This window comes from Marmota flaviventris, chromosome 5 (assembly GCF_047511675.1).
Source record: "Marmota flaviventris isolate mMarFla1 chromosome 5, mMarFla1.hap1, whole genome shotgun sequence".
NCBI lineage: Eukaryota > Metazoa > Chordata > Mammalia > Rodentia > Sciuridae > Marmota > Marmota flaviventris.
The window spans coordinates 142,493,511-142,512,394 of record NC_092502.1 but is presented as its reverse complement, the minus strand read 5'-3'; the positions used below and the strand labels follow the sequence as shown (position 1 = coordinate 142,512,394).

At 37.2% G+C, this 18,884-nt stretch overlaps 1 protein-coding gene across 5 annotated transcripts in view; it reads left to right on the top strand.

Annotated features, from left to right (window-relative positions):
- The window catches only part of Drosha (drosha ribonuclease III), a 118,703-nt gene that overhangs the window by 4,879 nt on the left and 94,940 nt on the right, over positions 1-18,884 (top strand). For 4 of the 5 annotated variants that reach the window (XM_071612633.1, XM_027936244.2, XM_027936243.2 and 1 more), the window contains 6 exons: positions 1,279-2,112; positions 6,225-6,317; positions 11,401-11,511; positions 11,735-11,966; positions 13,326-13,467; positions 15,510-15,664. In XM_071612633.1, coding sequence (XP_071468734.1) covers positions 1,286-2,112; positions 6,225-6,317; positions 11,401-11,511; positions 11,735-11,966; positions 13,326-13,467; positions 15,510-15,664 — 1,560 coding nt within the window. In that variant the 5' untranslated portion in view covers positions 1,279-1,285. The remainder of the gene's footprint in view (positions 1-1,278; positions 2,113-6,224; positions 6,318-11,400; positions 11,512-11,734; positions 11,967-13,325; positions 13,468-15,509; positions 15,665-18,884) is intronic. The other variant, XM_027936245.2, reaches the window with a different exon arrangement.

The following is an 18,884-nucleotide window of genomic DNA, read 5'->3' as shown; positions in this document are numbered from 1 at the left end:
GTCTCACCTGGCAGAAAGACAGAGGTATCCTGTCTGTTCCTCTTTTCATAAGGGCACTTATACCATCATGAGAACACTCTAACCCTAATTACCTCCCAGAGGCCCCAGGTCCCTATTGCATTGCACTGGGGATAAAGGATTTAACATAAGAATTTGGGGAGACATGAACATTCGATCTGAAGCAACTTTTTCAGGTTAATTGGTCATGAAAAGCAGGAAAAACAAAGTGCAAAGTGGTGGAAGTCCTGAAGGCCAAGAAAAGTATTTCATGTTGAAATGGACCATAGCATTTTCAAATGCTGCTATATAGGGTCTGATAGTGGGAAGAGGTGAAAGATTGTTGAGGGAGGATGGTTATCTCAAATGGGTGTTTGGGTACGGGATCCAGAGTGCATGCAGCAAGATAGGCTTTGTTGGGAGAAGGGAATTTGGATCAGACAAAGTTGGATGTGGATAGGCTTGTAGAGGAAGTTCTTTTCTCATGGTTTTAGTGTTTCTGTTTGGTAGAAGATAGGTTTATTGTTAACTATGAAGAGGGATCAGGATGTCAAGGATGCCTATAGAAGATTCTTGGTAGTGCTGGTGGACAGGAGAGTACATTGGCTGCTGAAGCAGGCAGGAAATATTGTGGCAAAATCTGTGACTGAATTTATGTGGGCAGCAGTCTGCCCAGTTGGGTATATTTTAAATGCTACTTTCTGGTTGGCCTACAGAAGATGAATGTTGGATCATTCTAAAGCTGGGGCATTGCCAGGTTTTTGTAACTGAAGTAGAGTAGGGCAGAGGAGTGTAGGTTATTTAAATATGAGTTATTGAGATGCTGGGCCATGAAATCTACGCTGAGTTGGGAAACAGGTGCAAGTGGGAAGATGGTGGTGTAGGTGTAGAAACAAGTGTGTGGCCAGGGCAATGTGATGAGGTCAGGACTGGAGAGGAATGTGAGCAAGAACATGATAGCAGATGGTTGAATAATGGGATGTTGGAGTTATTTTGAAGGAAGAGCAGCTTTAAGGACTGACAAGTTGTAGGGGTGGACCATGGTCGTGGGTTGGGTGACTGAGGTGCGAAGAGGAATTTATTGGTTGTAAAATAGAGTTTTAGAATCTATAAAGAACTGAGTTTTAGAGGGTTGAGTATTCCAGTAGCTTGACTGAAGGGTCTGTGAATACTCATCAGGATGGTCAGTCATTTGGGAAACCCTGTTAATAGTGAGGGTTTTTTTTGTTTTTATTTTATTTTTTGTCTTTAACTTTTCCCTTTTAATTTTTTCCAACAAAGCCATAGAATGTCATTCCACCCAGGACGAGGGTGTCCCCGAGGACGAGGAGGACATGGAACCAGACCCTCAGCACCAGCTTTCAGGCCCCAAAATCTGCGATTGCTCCACCCTCAGCAGCCTCCTGTGCAATATCAATATGAACCTCCAAGTGCCCCTTCCACTACGTTCTCGAACTCTCCAGCCCCCAGTTTTCTGCCTCCAAGGCCAGACTTTGTACCCTTCCCTCCACCCATGCCTCCATCAGCACAAGGCCCTCTTCCCCCCTGCCCAGTCAGGCCCCCTTATCCCAACCACCAGATGAGGCACCCCTTCCCAGTGCCACCCTGTTTTCCACCCATGCCACCTCCCATGCCTTGTCCTAATAATCCCCCAGTCCCTGGAGCACCTCCTGGACAAAGCACTTTCCCTTTTCTGATGCCCCCTCCTTCCATGCCCCACCCTCCGCCCCCTCCGGTCATGCCACAGCAGGTTAATTATCAGTATCCTCCAGGATATTCACACCACAATTTCCCACCTCCCAATTTTAATAGTTTCCAGAATAATCCAAGTTCCTTCCCACCCAGCGCTAATAACAGTAGTAGTCCTCATTTTAGGCATCTCCCTCCATACCCAGTCCCAAAGGCTCCCAGTGAGAGAAGGTCCCCAGAAAGGCTCAAGCACTATGATGATCACAGACACCGAGATCACAGTCATGGGAGAGGTGAGAGGCATCGTTCTCTGGATCGTCGGGAGCGTGGCCGCAGCCCCGACAGAAGGAGACCAGACAGCCGCTACCGATCGGATTATGACCGGGGGAGGACGCCATCTCGCCACCGCAGCTATGAGAGGAGCAGGTAAAGGCACATGTGAGGTGCTTTAAGGAACCACATAGGCTCTGACACAGTAGATTTCCATTTACCTGTAAACCAAATAAAATGTGCATTTCAACTTGTAAAAGGAAAGAAAGCACATTTTGGGTTTTGTTTTCAGGAGACAAAGACAATAATAAATAAATAGATGTCAGAAAAAAATGGTTTTGAAAAGCATACAAAATTACCAGCATAGATTCATTTCGACAAATGTAAGACTTTTTACTCTACATCATACCATAGACATTTTAATGGTGATCCTGTGACATGAAAGACCTTGTACTGTGTTTTGTGTTATCAGAGATTTGATTATGTTCAGTGTGATTATCATGTCAGGTTATGGCATTTGAGTTCTTTTAGAATCAGTGATGTGCATATGTTATCAGTCGGGAAGTAAACTAGTTTACAAGTAGAGCTTACTTTCTAATCTTCAGGGTAAGTATGTGTTGTACGTTGTTGCCTTCTTGATTTGTTTCTTTGAAAAGTGAAGTTAAGATTAGTTACGTGTGGTTGTTTATTTATTTATTTATTTTTGGGGCCAGAGATTGAACCCACTGAACTACATCCCCAGCCCTTTGTTTTATTTTATCAAAGTTATAGTTTTGAAATAGCTTTTAGTCTGATTTTGTTGCATTGAAATGTATTCACACTGAAGAAAGTTGTGTTTGAAAAGCACTTCCATTCTAGATTTATGTTTCTTTTTTTCTAAAACAATTTTCTGTATATGTGAGAATGTTGCAATCAACATTCTTAAAACTGAGATTCTAGGTGGCTTCTAGAAATACTTCAAAGTCACATGCAGAGTTTTATGATTACATATGTGTTTTATCAGAAGCTTGTGGCAGATTTTCAAAGATGTAGGTGTGAATTTGTTACATCATTGGTTTATATGGAAAAATAATAGGACATTTAATGATTGTACTAATATTTATTTGGCCTTTAGTGAACTCCCTGTCCATGAAATTTTGAGGTTTTCATTTTGTCAAGCCAGTAACAGCACTTCTCTTCTCTTTCTCCAATCATGTCTCAGTTTTCACATTTTCGTCATGGCAATATTGATTTGATTTGGACTGCATATTTTGCTGGTAAGGGGTAATGGCATTCTCTGCCCTGAAGGGAGTAACTAGAGCACAGAGAGGTCTTGGAGGGGAAACATGTTTTACCTTGTGCTCATGGCCTGCGGAGGGGAATGTGTTCCTTATGGGATGACAGTTCTGATTCTGGTGGGCCATAGCTGAAGGAGAGTCCATAGACTTTTCTTTCTTTTCTTTCCTTTTCTCTTCTCTTCTTTTCTTTTCCCTGTAGTGGGCTCTACCACTGTGCTACATCCCCAGCCCTTTTTATTTTCTATTTTGAGACAGGGTCTCAATAAGTTGCTAAGACTGGCCTCCAACCTGATATCCTCCTGTCTCAGCCTCCTGAGTTGTTGGGATTACAGGTGTGTGCCACCACACCCAGTGAGAGTCCATAGATTTTTAAAAATCTTTTTCAGCACAAACTATTGTTTCTGGTCAATTTGTTCTGAATTATTTTCTAAGGAGATATAGTTGGCAAAAGCCTGTTATGTTTTATTTTATAGTTTTATGTTAAAAATCTAAACTGGAAAGAGTTTGTTAATAGTTTTTTCTTTAAATGTTAAGGTGATTGTTAATAACCTTGTCCTTGGGAACATTTTGCTGCAAACATTCTAGTTTTTTTCCCTCCATTTTGAGATGATGCTCTAATTCAAGGGGTTGTTAGGGCTCCCCTGTATATCTATTATTTTTCCAAGGCTTAAACTTCCAATTGTGTATGTGCTCTAAGGTATTCAGATGTGTTGTAAACTGAGGATCTCTATCACTAAGTGCAGTCAATGCCACAAGTTACTTCTAATCTCTGATCTGAACCATACTCCTTCGCTGTGAAGGATCTCCAAATTTCTCAAATGATCTTTAATTATATCAGAGTTATTTTGTAATTGCTTAGCACTTTTGCCCTGGAGTTGCCTTGGTAGCATGGCCATATTATAATTGGCTCCCTTTTAGTTATTAGGTTGAGTGTCAGTTATTTGTCCTATATGGAATGTTTCTGTGAAACATACATGGGGCATGTGAAGTCCTAATATAACTTCTATAAGTATATTGGGGAAAACTGAAACTTTATAAATTGATATGTTAGATTGTTTATGCAAATTCTAAAGACTGTCCTGGCTGCTTCTCCCCTTGCTTCTTGGTGTAAGTAAAACTATCCTTTTATAAATTCCATGTTTCTTTTTTTCCTCCTCTGAATTTGGTTGAATAACAACTATAAACTTTTGGGCAAACTGTTTCTAGGAAAGATTTGTAAAGATGTAGATATAAATATATATAGGTAATATATACATATATCTACACACACACACACACACACACACTCTTTACCATGAAAGATCAAGGTTACTCTCGGGAATGGGAAAAGAAATAGCCACAGGTGCAGGTCGCCAAGCTTGCTGTTCTGCAATGTGGTAAGGCAGTGTGGACTGGGCTTCACCTAGATTAGTAGTGCTATCACACATTATTTCCTCTGGCTTTTCTAAACGTGTAGCCATCAGAGGACTAGCATAATGTACTCAAGAAATATCTTAATGCTTGCAAATAGGGAAGAATCTTGGGAAAAATAACACAAGCATAAATTTTCTTCCTTTAAATGAATTCATAGTGAATTGTATTCAATTCCTGCCCACTTAGAATTAGCTATCATCATTGAGTGTTAAATGCAAAGTTCTATTGCCTATATGTTAAAAAACAAACAGAAGTTAGAAATAGCCTCTAATTAGAGCTTTATTTGGAAATTATTGGCAGTTATTCTTTTCAGCAGCCATGTCATTAAAAAATTACATTTTATTTTTTATATGTGGCACCGTTCACTAATTTCTATAATTGAGATTTACTACGTAAATGTAAACTACGATTTTAGAAATATATCAGATGAATGTAGAATCCTAAGCTCTAATTGTTTTATTTGGATGGATAGCTGGTGTTACCTGAGGGTTGTATGTATGTCAAAAGCATATTTTTCAAAGCATTCTTCTTTGAGAACAGGGGATTCTTTAAGTGAAAAATAAATTTTGTCTTAATTTCTAAGCAGTCACTGATCTCTATAATAAGTTTTGCTTTCAGTGTATTAACATTTCTTTTATTTGGAATAGGTTCGGGGATATTTTTGATTCAGACATTTTGTATGTAGTCTTCTTGCTGATCCCTAATCTGAAAGCCCAAGTTGAAAATGCTGTAGAATTCAAAACTTTTTGAGTGCCTACCTCATGCTCAAAATTTTTTGTATTTTAGAGCATTTTAGATTTTGGATTTTGAGATTAGGGATACCCAACCAGTAAAGTTTATGCAAATATTCCAAAATCTGAAAAACTCTAAAATCTGAAGCACTGTTAGTCCCAGTATTTTGTGTAAGAGTTAGTTAACCTGAATAGCATTTTCCCCATTCTAGGTTTGGCTGGTTATTTCCCCAAGATTTGTAGTTCTCAAACACATTGGAGTTTAGATTTTTGTTCCAGATCTTCATTGTAAACTAAGAAGCAAAATTCCTCATTCCATTTTTACACTGGATAAATTCAGTGCCTTCATTTAGAATTTTTTTCCAGATGAAAATAGCACTGGAGTGACTTAGTCATGGTCTCCTGGTGGGTTGGTGATAGGGGCGACTGACTACTCAGGCCTACCATTCATAATGGTTCAGAGAACCTTATGTGAATCTTTACTGTAAAATCTTTATCTGCATTTATTTAATGGGTGAGTAGAGTTTTCTAGAAATCAGTAGAAGACTAAATAACCAAGAATTGACTGGAAGGTTCTGAGAGAAGATGATGATAAAATTCCCTTTATTACTTAGCTTCAAGTATGACTTCTAAAGAAAACAGCAGAAACTTTCCAAGTTAATTAAATTCTATGAAGAAAAACTCCTTTATCTTCTAACAAATTAAGGAGGAATAAAAATGTCCCCTAGTGAATAGTGCCTGGAAAATTCTTAGATGTGGTCCATGTATTTAGAAGATATATTCAGTGAAGAGATGGTGTTTTTGAGTCTTTCTGTTGAAAACAGCTCTGTGTATTAATTCCTTTAAGAGAGCGGGAACGGGAGAGACACAGGCACCGGGACAACCGAAGATCACCATCTCTGGAAAGGTCCTACAAAAAAGAGTATAAGAGATCTGGAAGGTAAGCAAGGAGTTGACACTGAAAGCAGTAGTAGGGTTATCTCCGTGGATTCAGATTTTGTGCTTGTGCAGACTATAAGCCAGGTCTTCATATTAGCTTAGCATCTGACCAGGATGACCCATGGAAAGCTAAGCCGCCTGACACTTAAAAGTTTTCTTCCCAGGTGCGCTGATTCAAGACTAAAAATGCAACGGCCACTTTATCTGACCACAGTGCCATAAAACTGCATATTAAATGACTCAAAAGTATTTTTAAAAGAATCTTGGGAATTCATAATTATTCTCTTAAATTAATTTGGTTTGGGAAAATAGAACAAAACTGTAGCTTCATTTTTATAGATTAATGACATCAAGATTATTATAATTCAAACCTTATAGGATATAGCCAATTCTGTATCTAGAAATAAAATTCACGGTCTTATATGATGGTAATTAACAGCAGTAGTATCCTGAAATCTGGTAGATTTGAGGTCATTTATTAGCTCTCCCAACTTTGTTACTGGGCAGAATTATCCACCCTTTTTAAGCCCCAATGACTTTATCTATAAAATTAGTTATATTTACCTTATTGAAGGATGAAGGATTACTGGAATAATATACATTATACACTTAGAATGGGACCTAAAGTAAGTGCCAAATAAATAGTTATATAATTGTTATCTGAACACTTGGCTTAAGAAATTGGTAGAGTATAAGAAAAGCAGAAAAAAGGATTTAAATATAAAATAAATTAATGAAACAATTATAACAATACAAGTATATTTGTATTTGTTCTTTGAAAGATCATACAACTTAAAAATGACAAGTGAAGAAAAGAGAAATAAATATACCATTAATTTTATGAAAGTATAAGAATGAAAGAATTTAATTGTAAAATGATATAAAGACAGATATTTAACAAACTAAAAACTTGAATGTTATGGGTTGGTTTCTAGGAAAACAAAAATTGAAAATGTTACACAAGAAGCAGAAAATGGTAATAGGCCAATAAACATGGAAAAATAGGAAAAGTTGAATTTGTACCATATCCATAAAGTTTTAAATTGTTCTTGAACACTGAAGAAGATGAAAGGAAAGCTTAGCTCATGGCTGTGGTATCAGGAAGACTCAGGTGGTAAGATCTAACCCGAGAGGAAAGAAACTACAAATCAATTTCTCTTGAGAATATGGATATAAAAATACTGATTAAAATTCTGGCCAGTTGTTTTCAGTAGTGTGTTAAAATTACCAGTGGAGTTTATTTAAGACTATATGGGTAGATAGGTTAGTATTAGAAAATCTATTCTTTGTGTAAAAATTTGTAGGGTTATCTCAGTATCTGCTTCTTAGATATTTATAAAAACCCAGCATGTGTTATGAGTAAAACTTAATTAGGAATATAAGACTTCTGTAACCTCCCGATGAACATCATTGATGAAATCTCAAGAGTCAAATTTATTGTGAAAAATTAGAACAATGACAAGGAGATCCCATTACCATTGTTACCTAACAGCTAACTGAAAACAGCTATTCTTGGAGGCCTCAAGTATTGTACTAATGTGAGGGATATCATCGTTAACAAGAAAAACAGGGAAAAAAAAAAAAGTTAAGTGCTTTTTATGAGGACAATTACATGTTGCTTTGGGAACACAGCAGTGAAAACCCCAGTATAGAGTAGTCCTATACTACTCCTCGGGGGACAGCCGAGGAGGAAATTGGAAGAGCGAAGAGCATGTGTGGAGGTTGCCTTGTGGAGAAATGTCCAGAAGGGCTAAGCCTGGCCATGGGGAAGTCAGTTTTGAAGGCTTCTGTAGTGACCCACACAAGATGTGACTGTGGCCTAGAGCAGCACAGTGGCAGTGGTAATAGGAAATGCTTATGAGAGAGTCGGTAGGACTTGATCCCTGATCCAGTGTCAAGTGACCATGTGAGGTTAGTGTTCCTTATTGTGGATGGGGGACACTAGAGACAAGTTCAATATGGGGTATACGAATTTTGAGGCCCTGTGAATCAACCAAGGAGTCAAGGATATAAGAGAAAAGCCAGGATATTGTGTTGGTAGAAATGTATAAGAGCTAGAAATCTCCTTGGTCTAGTGGTTTCTTTTTCAGTGCCCAGTAGCTCACAGAGGGCAGATTGGATCCTGTGAGTTCTAACTAATGAAGCAGATGAGAAAATAAAAATTAGAGATGTATGTATTTAAAGAGGAAAAGTTATCACAGATTGCAGTAGAGTATTTGTTAAAAAGAAACAGTTTGGAGTTTGGATTTTGAATTTGGGAGTGTCTGAAATACCTTAAAAAGATGTTTTGCTTCTGTTTTGAAATACCCCCTCAAAGTATTGAAGGAAGGAAAAGAAGGAATACTAATTGCTGTACACAATAGAAAACCCTGACCATCTGTCATTCAGCACATCTATTTAAAGGGATGGGGTGAAGATGTCTTTTGCCTGTGTTTCTTGATATCTATGATAATAATATTTAAACATTTGGTGAGAGTTTCTAGAACATGTTGAAATGCTTTTGTCAACATTTAGCTATACTTTCAAGCTATGATACTGGGTAAGTGACTAATTTCTAAGGCTTTTTCCTCCTTTATAGATGGTGTTAATATCTGCCTAATGGGATAAGATTAAATGTGAATCAAGTGCTTAGCAGAATGTCAGGCTCAAAGTAAGCACCAAAACAAACAGAAGCCAGTAGGAGCATAGAGGTGCTGTCAGCTGATGGTGTTTTATAACCTTCCTGGATGCCAGGAATACCTAGTTAGAAAGTGTAATAGAAAAAAAACAAAGTAGATTCACTACCATGTTTTAATTAAAAATTAAACAAAATTAAAAAATGGACCAGTGGGGAGAAAGTTATAAAATGTAGATCTCTAATTTTAGTGTAACTTCAGTTGAAGTACTGGTTTGAGAACTTCATAATGAATGTTTTTCTTTGGAATAGAAGTTAAGGTAATGAAGAAAAGCAGTGCATGCTTTAGTAGTAGTATTCAAAGTTTAGGAATTATGTAATAATTTAGAAAATTTGTTATGAATATGAATAATAGATCAGTGAAGGAAATACTGGGCAGGGACTGGGGATATAGTTCTGTTGGTAGAGTGCTTGCCTCACATGCACAAGGCCCTGGGTTCAATCACCAGTACCACCAAAAAAAAAAAAGGTAAAAAGAAAGACTGGGCAGCATTCAGAAATATATGAAACATCTAATAAATAATATGTAAAGTTGTATCTAATAATAAAGTTTTTTTTTTTTTTTTCAAATCAGGAGAAACTGGCAATTGGCAAGCAATTGGTGGAAAAATTAAAATATATTTCTGCTTTGCATCTTGGAGAGAAAGACTAGAAAAATTTAGTGTAAAAGTAACTAAGAAAATATTAAACACTATTTAGCCTTAAGATGGGAAAGGATTTCCAAAAAAAATACTAAGACAGGAAGCATTAATAAAAAGATCTTTAGATTTGGCTTTATAAAAGTTAGTGGTAGAGTGCTCACCTAGAATGTATGGGGCACTCAGTTCAATTCTCAGCACCACATAAAAATAAATAAAATTATTGTGACCATCTACAACTAAAATTTTTTTTAAAAAAAGTTGTATATAGCCATGTGTAAAAAGTATTAAAAGGAAAACAACTAGAAAAGGTTACAATACATGTGAAAGATGATAGACAGTTATCTTAATAAAAACTTTCCCACTAAATTTTTAAAGGACTACAATTCTAATTTAAAAAATACTGCCATAGTATATGACCAAGATGTTCACAAACGAAGTGACACAAAATGTATTCATTTCAATGGTGATAAAATTTTGTAAATTAGACTTTTTTAAAATAAGAATGACAAATATTATAAAAAGAACTATATTGATAGGATGTGTAGAAATGGGAACTTGTTTATGGTTTTGATAGTAGAGTAAACTGGTACTACCTATCTGGAGAGGGGCCTTAGAAAAAGTACACCCATTTTGGGAAATAATCTGATAAGTGTGCAAAGAACACAAGTGTGTTCATGGTAGCATTATTTACAGTGGGGGAAAATCACTATCATTAGATTTTTAAAATTACGGCATATACAAACAAAAGCATAATATGTACCTATTGAAATGGTTCAGCTATAGATATTGAAATAGATATATTCCTATTTTGCTGTTAAATAAGAAGGGCAGGCTCTAGAGTTCTTTTGTTGTTAAAATGTGTTTGTGTGTTTGTGTGTGTGTGTGTGTGTGTGTGTATATATATATAGATGTATTTTCATATATGTGTTTTTAAATATTTGTGAAATATAATGGTTATCTCTGGTGTCATGGATGATTTTTGTTTTAATATGTATTTATGCTTTATTCTTTTTGTACAATGGACACAAATTTTCTTTTGACAATAACATTTTCTGGTAACAAAACTAATGATGCATATTGAAATACATGTATTTGGAAGTTATATAAATAAGTAATGAATGTGTGTGTTCTTTCTACTTCCGCCACGTGTACACACACAAACATAGAGGCACCCACACACTTTCTCTGTGATTAAAATTAGAAGTTAGTGGTAGAAATTGATGAAAATAGTTAATTTGTGGCTTTAATCCAAATATAAACTTTTTTGAGTAGTAGTAACTTTGTTAGTGGAGCTCAAGAGGCTGCCAGTCTGTCTAATGAAGTGGTTACTCTAACTTGCTGGCTTCTCAAAGTCTGTATGTTCTGCCTGAATTTCTTGGGCTTAAATGAAAATCTGCCCTATAGGTTTTTCCCTCCAAGAAGTATGTCTATAGGGTGAATCCTTGTGGGTTTCAAGCCCAGGAATTCAAGGAGCCAGAGTTGCTTTTTTCATTATTCTTATTAACTGAGTTAATATTAGTATTCATAGGACCCAGAATTAGCCAGAGTTTTGGTTCTCTAATTAGTAATATCCAAATTAGAGTTCTAGAGAGATGATTAGGGATGTTAGAACTGGTTCACTCTTGTGTTATAGTCCTTGGGCTGAATTTAGGGTCAGCTGGAGACAGTGTTTTAGTGAAGTCTTGAAGATTCAAAACTAGTGTTCTTATTGCTGAAGTTGTGCATATAGGAAAGTTTCCAAATATTTCCCAAATATCTTTCTTTCCTAGGAGTTATGGTTTACCAGCTGTTCCTGAACCTGCCGGGTGCACACCAGAATTACCTGGGGAGATTATTAAAAATACAGATTCTTGGGCCCCACCCTCGGAGATTGTGAATCAGTAAGTAGATCTGGGGTAAGGTCTGGGAATTTGTGTTTTTAAACAAGGAAACTGCGGGTGATTCTGATGCTACTGGATGGGTGTTTGGGAATCCCTGGTTTTTAATGAAAAGTAAATTTGGTGGCTTGGCATGGCATATTTATTTAGGTGAAACATGCAACAAATAATTTATATCATAGAAGAGCATTTTTAAAAATTATAAAATTATTTTCCCATTATGAAGCCGATCCCCAAGCAGGGAGAGGAAGAGAGCTCGTTGGGAGGAAGAAAAAGACAGATGGAGTGACAGCCAGAGCTCCGGCAAAGAGAAGAACTACACATCTATCAAGGAAAAAGAGCCTGAGGAGACACTGCCTGACAAAAATGAGGAGGAGGAAGAAGAACTCCTTAAGCCGGTGTGGATTCGATGTACCCATTCAGAAAACTACTACTCCAGCGACCCCATGGATCAAGTGGTAGGTCTAAAGCAGGAGAGAAGCTGTAGACCAGGGTTTCTTCATCTCAGCACTGTTGGCATTTTGGGCCAGATAATTTTTTATGGGTGCTGCCCTGTGTACTGTAGGATGCTTATTTTTTAGCATCTCTGGGCTCTACCTATTAGATGGCAGTAGCACCCCTACCCCAGTTGTTACAACCAAAAGTGTCTTCCCATATTGCTGTCTATCTTCTGGGAGGAAATCACCCCCAACTGAGAATCACTGCTCTAGACAAAAGCTGTTTTAAAAAGCCAAAGGAGAAGAGTAAGTTAAGTATGTATCCTGCATTTTTTATGACACTGATAGTCTCAATACTGGTAGTCTCACCTGTGACTAGTTTAGGCAGTTTGTGGTGTATGTTATATGAGTATGTGTTGTACTCCCTAAACGGAAAAAAGGGAGAATGTGAGCTCTCTTTTTGAAGTATATCTTCAATCAAAGGATCACCAGCCATTAAGTCTCTTATACATCTTGCCTGATTTGGGAAGGGGAACCAAGGTCATCTTTGCTGCCTGTAGAGAGGACTGTTGATACATGTGCTATTGGCAATGGATCATGCCTTTGTAGCAGGCACTGTCATTGCTACTGTGGACCCCATGACTTCTTCCACACACTCACTGCTCTCCTTTTTCTCTCTTCTATCTTAATTTTACTTCATTTTATTTCCCATCACTCTTTCCTCTATTCCTCTCTTCCCCACAGAGATTATGCCTTCATTCCATTAATGTGGGCATATTTGCCACAGGGTATACATATTATAGTGTTCATTAATTAAATGAATGAATTAATTAAAGGAATGTCTGACTAAGATTTAGGGCTTAAAAATTGGAAGATGTTAACTTAGTGCATAGAATTTGTTAAGAGAAGGTTATGTTTGGATTTTAAAAAAATACAGATGCTCCTTGATTTAGGGTAGAGTTATGTCCCAATGAACCATCATGAGTTGAAAATATCTTAAGTACAAATTCATTTAACATCTAACCTGCCAAACACAATAATGTTTGGCATTATCCTATGTTAAATGTGCTCAGAACAATTATGTTAGCCTGCATTTGTGCAAAATCATATAACACAAATCCTGTTTCACAAATAAGTGTTGAATAGCTCACATAATTTATTGAATACCTGTACTCAAAAAACACTGGCAGCATAGTGCTCAGCGGAGCGTGGGGTGATTCCCTTAGCAGTGGTGTGACTGACTGGGACTGGTGGCTTGCTGCCACTGCCCAGTATCTCAAGGGAGTGTTGTAAAAACTCTGTTTACTTATGAGGTCTTTTGTATGTTTGATATGGTCTTTGTAGATACATTTATTCTTATTGATCCTTTATTTTGAAAAGGGAGATTCTACTGTAGTTGGGACAAGTAGGCTCCGTGACTTATATGACAAATTCGAGGAAGAGTTGGGGAGCAGGCAAGAAAAGGCCAAGGCTGCTAGGCCTCCATGGGAGCCTCCGAAGACGAAGCTAGATGAAGATTTAGGTGAGTGGAAGAGTCATCAGACCAAGACTGTGTTCTTATTACTGCTCAATCCTGGCCATTTGGGAAGTGTCCTTCAGAGTCCAAATTGAAATTTCCTGTTTTTATTTTCAGCAGAATACATAGCAGGGGGACCTTCTTCTTTTTGATCTTATTTTCCTATAATTATATTCAGCAGAATATGTAAAAGATAATATATGCAAGGCTTGCTAACAAGTGTAACAAGACGAGGATAGCACCTGTTCTAGTAGCTCCGACTCGGAAATTTTTGACGTAGAGCTATCCAGTCTTAGAATCAGAGGGACTATAGTCCAGGGTTTCTCCAAGTGAAGAGGGGCAGGCAGTGTGTCTTCGCCCTTTCTGTTGCCAGGTGCTCCTGATGTGATGAAGAAACAGCTGTGGCCCACCCTTTTCAAGGGCTTTTCTGCTTGCACAGTCAGTTTCTATAACCTTTTCACATGATGGTCTAGTTTTTCCAGTGTTCTGAGGTTCCAAGTAGGTGTTGATATTTTTTTATTTTTTATTTTTTTTGCAGGGTGGGCAGTACCCAGGATTGAACTCAGGGACACTTGGCTACTGAGCCATATTCCCAGCCCTATTTTGTATTTTATTTAAAGATGGAGTCTCACTGAGTTGCTTAGTGCCTCACTGTTGCTGAGGCTGGCTTTGAACTCGTGATCCTCCTGCCTTAGCCTCCTGACCAATGAGATTACAGGTGTGTGCCACTGTGTCTGGCTGGTGTTGAAATTTTTGAGGATAGAAATGCTTTTACTACTCTGTATCCTTGGCTTCTAATAGGATGCCATGCATAGATGAGGCATTTGGTTTGCTCTTCCTCCGTATTGTTCTCTCTGGCTTGTCTGTCCACCTTTGTTATGTCTCAGATGCTGAAAGGAAGTACCCATAGTGATAAAAGCACTGAGTTGGAAGCCAGATGGCCTGGGTTGGAATCCCTGATCCATCACTTACTTCATAGGTGACTTTGGACAAATATTTAATCTCTCTGTGCCTTTGTTTTCCCATCTATAAAATGGGCACAACCATAGCATCTACCTGTTGGTACAACTGTTATTATGCTGCTGCTACATTAGTTTCCAATACGATTAATCTAACTTTTGGGTCTTTTAAAAAATTATGATGGAATACGTGTAACATAAAATTTACCATCTTAATAATTTTAAATGTCTAGTTCAGTAGTAGAAGGAATGTACATGTTTGGCCACTGATTTCCAGTAAAAGTTTGTACCCATTAAGCAATAATTCTCCCCAAAGTCCCTCACCTTGGGCCCTGGCAACCACCACTACTTTCTGTCTCTATGAATTTCACTACTTCAGGTACCTTATATAAGAGGAATCATGCAGTATTAGTGTTTTTGTGACTGGGCTATTACATTTAGCATATTGTTTGTCTGTTTTTGTCCAGTCACTTTCAAGGAGTAAAATCTTTTATCTACTACTGAGAGAAAAAAACTGCAAAATCTTCAATTTTTTTTTTTTAAATGTTGCATTTACCGCCTTCATTCTGGCATTTGAAACACTTCCAGTCCCTCCGCTCCCAGTATTTTTCTGTGGAGCCATTGCTGTAGCCAGATTCCCCACTCTTCTTAGCTGTGTGCTTTGCCTGCAGCTCTCCCTCTCCATTCCTTTCCCCTCTTTCTCTTCCAACTCCTCCTCTCCCTTCTCAGTGCCTGGGTTACATGTGCCTCTTCCATGAAGTCCTCTCTGACTTTTTGGATCACAGTGACTTTTCCCTTTTCTGAATCATTACAGTATTTGTAAGTGTAAAATCACAAACTACTATGTTATTTCACTTTATCTAGCGTTGTTCATTAGTTCTTCTTTTCTCTGTAAAATTTTTATTTTCTTTGCTTCCCCAACTAGATTATTGCCCCAATTACATTACTGCCTTAGGCTTAGCAGAGTTTTTGGTACACAGTAGACCCTCAAGATAAATGGAAGATAAATGACTGACCTTACATTGAGAGTTTCAGGTGATTTGAAAGTCCACACAAGAACCATTTGTTAATTTCTTTAATTTCTACTAGAGAGCTCCAGTGAATCTGAATGTGAGTCTGACGAGGATAGCACCTGTTCTAGTAGCTCCGACTCAGAAGTTTTTGACGTCATTGCAGAAATCAAACGCAAAAAAGCCCACCCTGACCGACTTCATGATGAACTTTGGTACAATGACCCAGGCCAGGTGCGTGCGTTTTTATGCCCTTGCTATGAAGGTTGCAAACCCACACATCACATTTATGGCTCTGGGCTCAGAAGATGCATGTTGGCTGGTATTGAAATAGAATTTTACTCTCAAGATTATGTGTTAGTTTTTCAGGGTTTATTTCTTTTCTGCTTCAGAGTTCATCTCCAAAACATAAGCACCAGAGCAGCTGTTCTTGAATCATAGTTGACGATGTTTGTAAATTCTGTGTTGGGGAGCAGGGTAATGGTGCTGCCTCATTAAACTTGGAGTAACAGGTAGGAGACAAATGGTAGGATGAGAAAGAGAACTTTTACGTCTTTTTGAAAGCATTTCACCTAGAAGGTATTTTGCTGTAAAATAGTAAACAAAATAGCAGTATGAAACTTCGTGTTTGTTAATTAGTGGTAGTCACAAGTCCTGGTAGGTTCTCTTCTTTGTTACATGTTCAAGCTAATGATGTAACGGCTGGACTATTTTTATTTTTAATTACTATTTTTTTGAAGTAATATATAATAGCATCTTTATAAAAGATTTGTACCTTTCAGATAGAGAGTACGTACAAAAATAGGATCTTTCATGCATGTGAAATTATTAAGCATATTAAAACATCTACATGTTTTATAAAATAATTTGAAATTTATATTTTGTAAATAAATTCACACCAACCTCTACTATTAGAATACTATTCTCCTGGTTCTTGTTAGATGATAGCTATTGGGAAAAAAACCTTTTTTGATACAATTATATGTTTAGGATGACCAGCAAAAATGTATTTTATGGTGCCTTGGAATTGAACAGAAGTGTTTGCAAAGTTGCTGATTCATTTTAAAATTTATTTTTATATATTGATCATGTATATAGCTTTCTTTTTTATTGAGTTGTGATTCACATGTTATAATTTACACACCAGTTTAGAATTTATTCTTTTTTTTGATACCAGGGATTGAAACCAGGGAGCTTTAGCCACTGGGGCATATCCCCAGCCCATTTTATTTTTTATTTTGAGACAGGGTTGTTGCACAGGGCCTCGCTGGCTTTGAACATGCTATCCTCCTGCCTCAGCCTGAGCTGAGCTGCTGGGATCATAGGTGTGTACCACCACGTCGAGTAATTCATTGTTTTTTATTGTATTCACAAGGTTGTACAACCGTCACTATAATGCAATTTCAGAACATTTTGGTCTTCACCTCCAAAAAATCTTTCCCCATATGTTTTCTTTTTTTTAGATTGGCTGTTGTTCTGTCAAGAAGCACCCATTGTTACTTGTGTGGATTCTTATTCCCTTTGGAGATTTGCCAGGGCTTCTATATCATCCCTCTGTTTTGTTTATTGATTTTGGTTTTGTGTCCTCTGAACAGTTGCACTTTGTAAATGCTGATCTGTGTAGGAGCCACGACCAATAAAAGGCAAGAATGTAGGATGTCTGCTTCCCTGGAAGACATGAACATCAAGCAGTTTCCACATTTTTCATCACAAATTATAACTGGCATTAGGAGTGTGTTGTGATTTTTGATGGAATCTTATTATATCTCTTATTTGCCAGCTGTTACTTTAGATGTCTTAAGAATATATATTTTGGATAGTAATGTTATTTCTATGCTATACCACCTGGAGCTTTAGATTTCCTGAAGGACTAAGGAAAGCTTCTTACTTTAATATTTCTTTTCATAGTCTTATTGATATATTTTAATTGGTCACAGTGAATTACAAATCTCTAGAACTTTATTTTTTCCCCATTATATCCAATGTAGTTTTAATGTTTTTTCCTCCCTTCATTGTTTTGTTGGTGCACACTCTGATGGGATTTGTTGTTACATATTCAATACATAACCTACACATAATATAACTATAAATTTGGCCAATATCACTCCCCAGAATTTGTCCCCTCCTTCCCACCTTGGACCTTTTCCTTTATTAATCTCCCTTTGATTTTCATGCAAATCCCTAGGACTTTCAAGAAATATGTGTAGGTATATAGTTTTCCCTTGTTAGCCAAGGGGGGGATTAGTTCCAGGGGCCCCACAGATAACAAATTGCACTGATGCTGGAGTTACTTATATAAAATAGCATAGTATTTCTATATAACCTACACACATCATCTGATATAACTTTTAAGTCATCTGTATGTTACTTATATTACCTCATGCAATGTAAATGCTGTGTAAATTGTCAACTGTATTAGTTAGGGAATGACAAGAAAAGAAAGTCAGAACATGTTCAGTACATTTGTACTGGATAAACTTATGAAACCAGCTTTTAAGACCCTTTAGATTTTGATTTCAGTTTTCCTTTGTTCTTTTTGCCCACATGAATAATCCATTCCATATTTTTGGGTCTCACATCTTGGAGCATAACGTGGGATTTCTGCCTTCTCTTTTTCTTTTATGCATGCTGGTGCCTTGTGTGGGTTATCTTCTTGTTGTGTCTTGTCTAATCCTCCACTTTTCATCTCTGAAGCCTTTCTGACCAGCCATGGCAACCCCAGTGGTACGGCTATTCAAACTGAGTTCCTCTTTCTTTTAAATTACTAAATACAGGGCTGGGGATGTGGCTTAGTGATAGAGTGCTTATATTGCACGCATGAAATCCTGGCTTCAGTCTCCAGCACCACAAAGAATGAATAAATAAATAATAAAAAAAATAAATAAATTACTAAGTACCTCATTTGTTCTCCATTCTAGAATAAATATTCCTTGAGTACATAGACTCTGTGCTATTTATCCCCCTTTGCTTAGCACTCATCTTTCTATCTAAGGAGCATCAAAATTATTCACTTATTGAGTCATGGGTGTGGAGTTCAAACCAGTAAAATGAATTCAGGAGAAAGCAGATGCATTTGAACCTGACTAGTGTTGAGAGTTTTTCTGGTTTCAGTAGACATTTTCTTCTTTCTGCTTCAGAGGTACCTTAAATTTTTCTTTTTTAAAATGGTTAATCTGCAGGTCACCTTCAAAGCATTCTATGATTTCTCCAGGATATAAAATATGCTCTTTTTTTGTGTGTGTGAAAGTCATTTTTCCTGAAATAAGTAAAAAAAAAAAAAAATTCCTAAAAAGAGGTAGGTGATGACGGGGGCAAACAGAGTGCTGACACTGATATTTCCTGCTTGGCTGCACAAATAACTTGGGAATCCAGTGTTGTCATACAGTTTCTCTTTATCAGACAATATAGACAGTTTGCAGCTTTATTGGTTTTGGAACATCCCTTTAATCTCCTA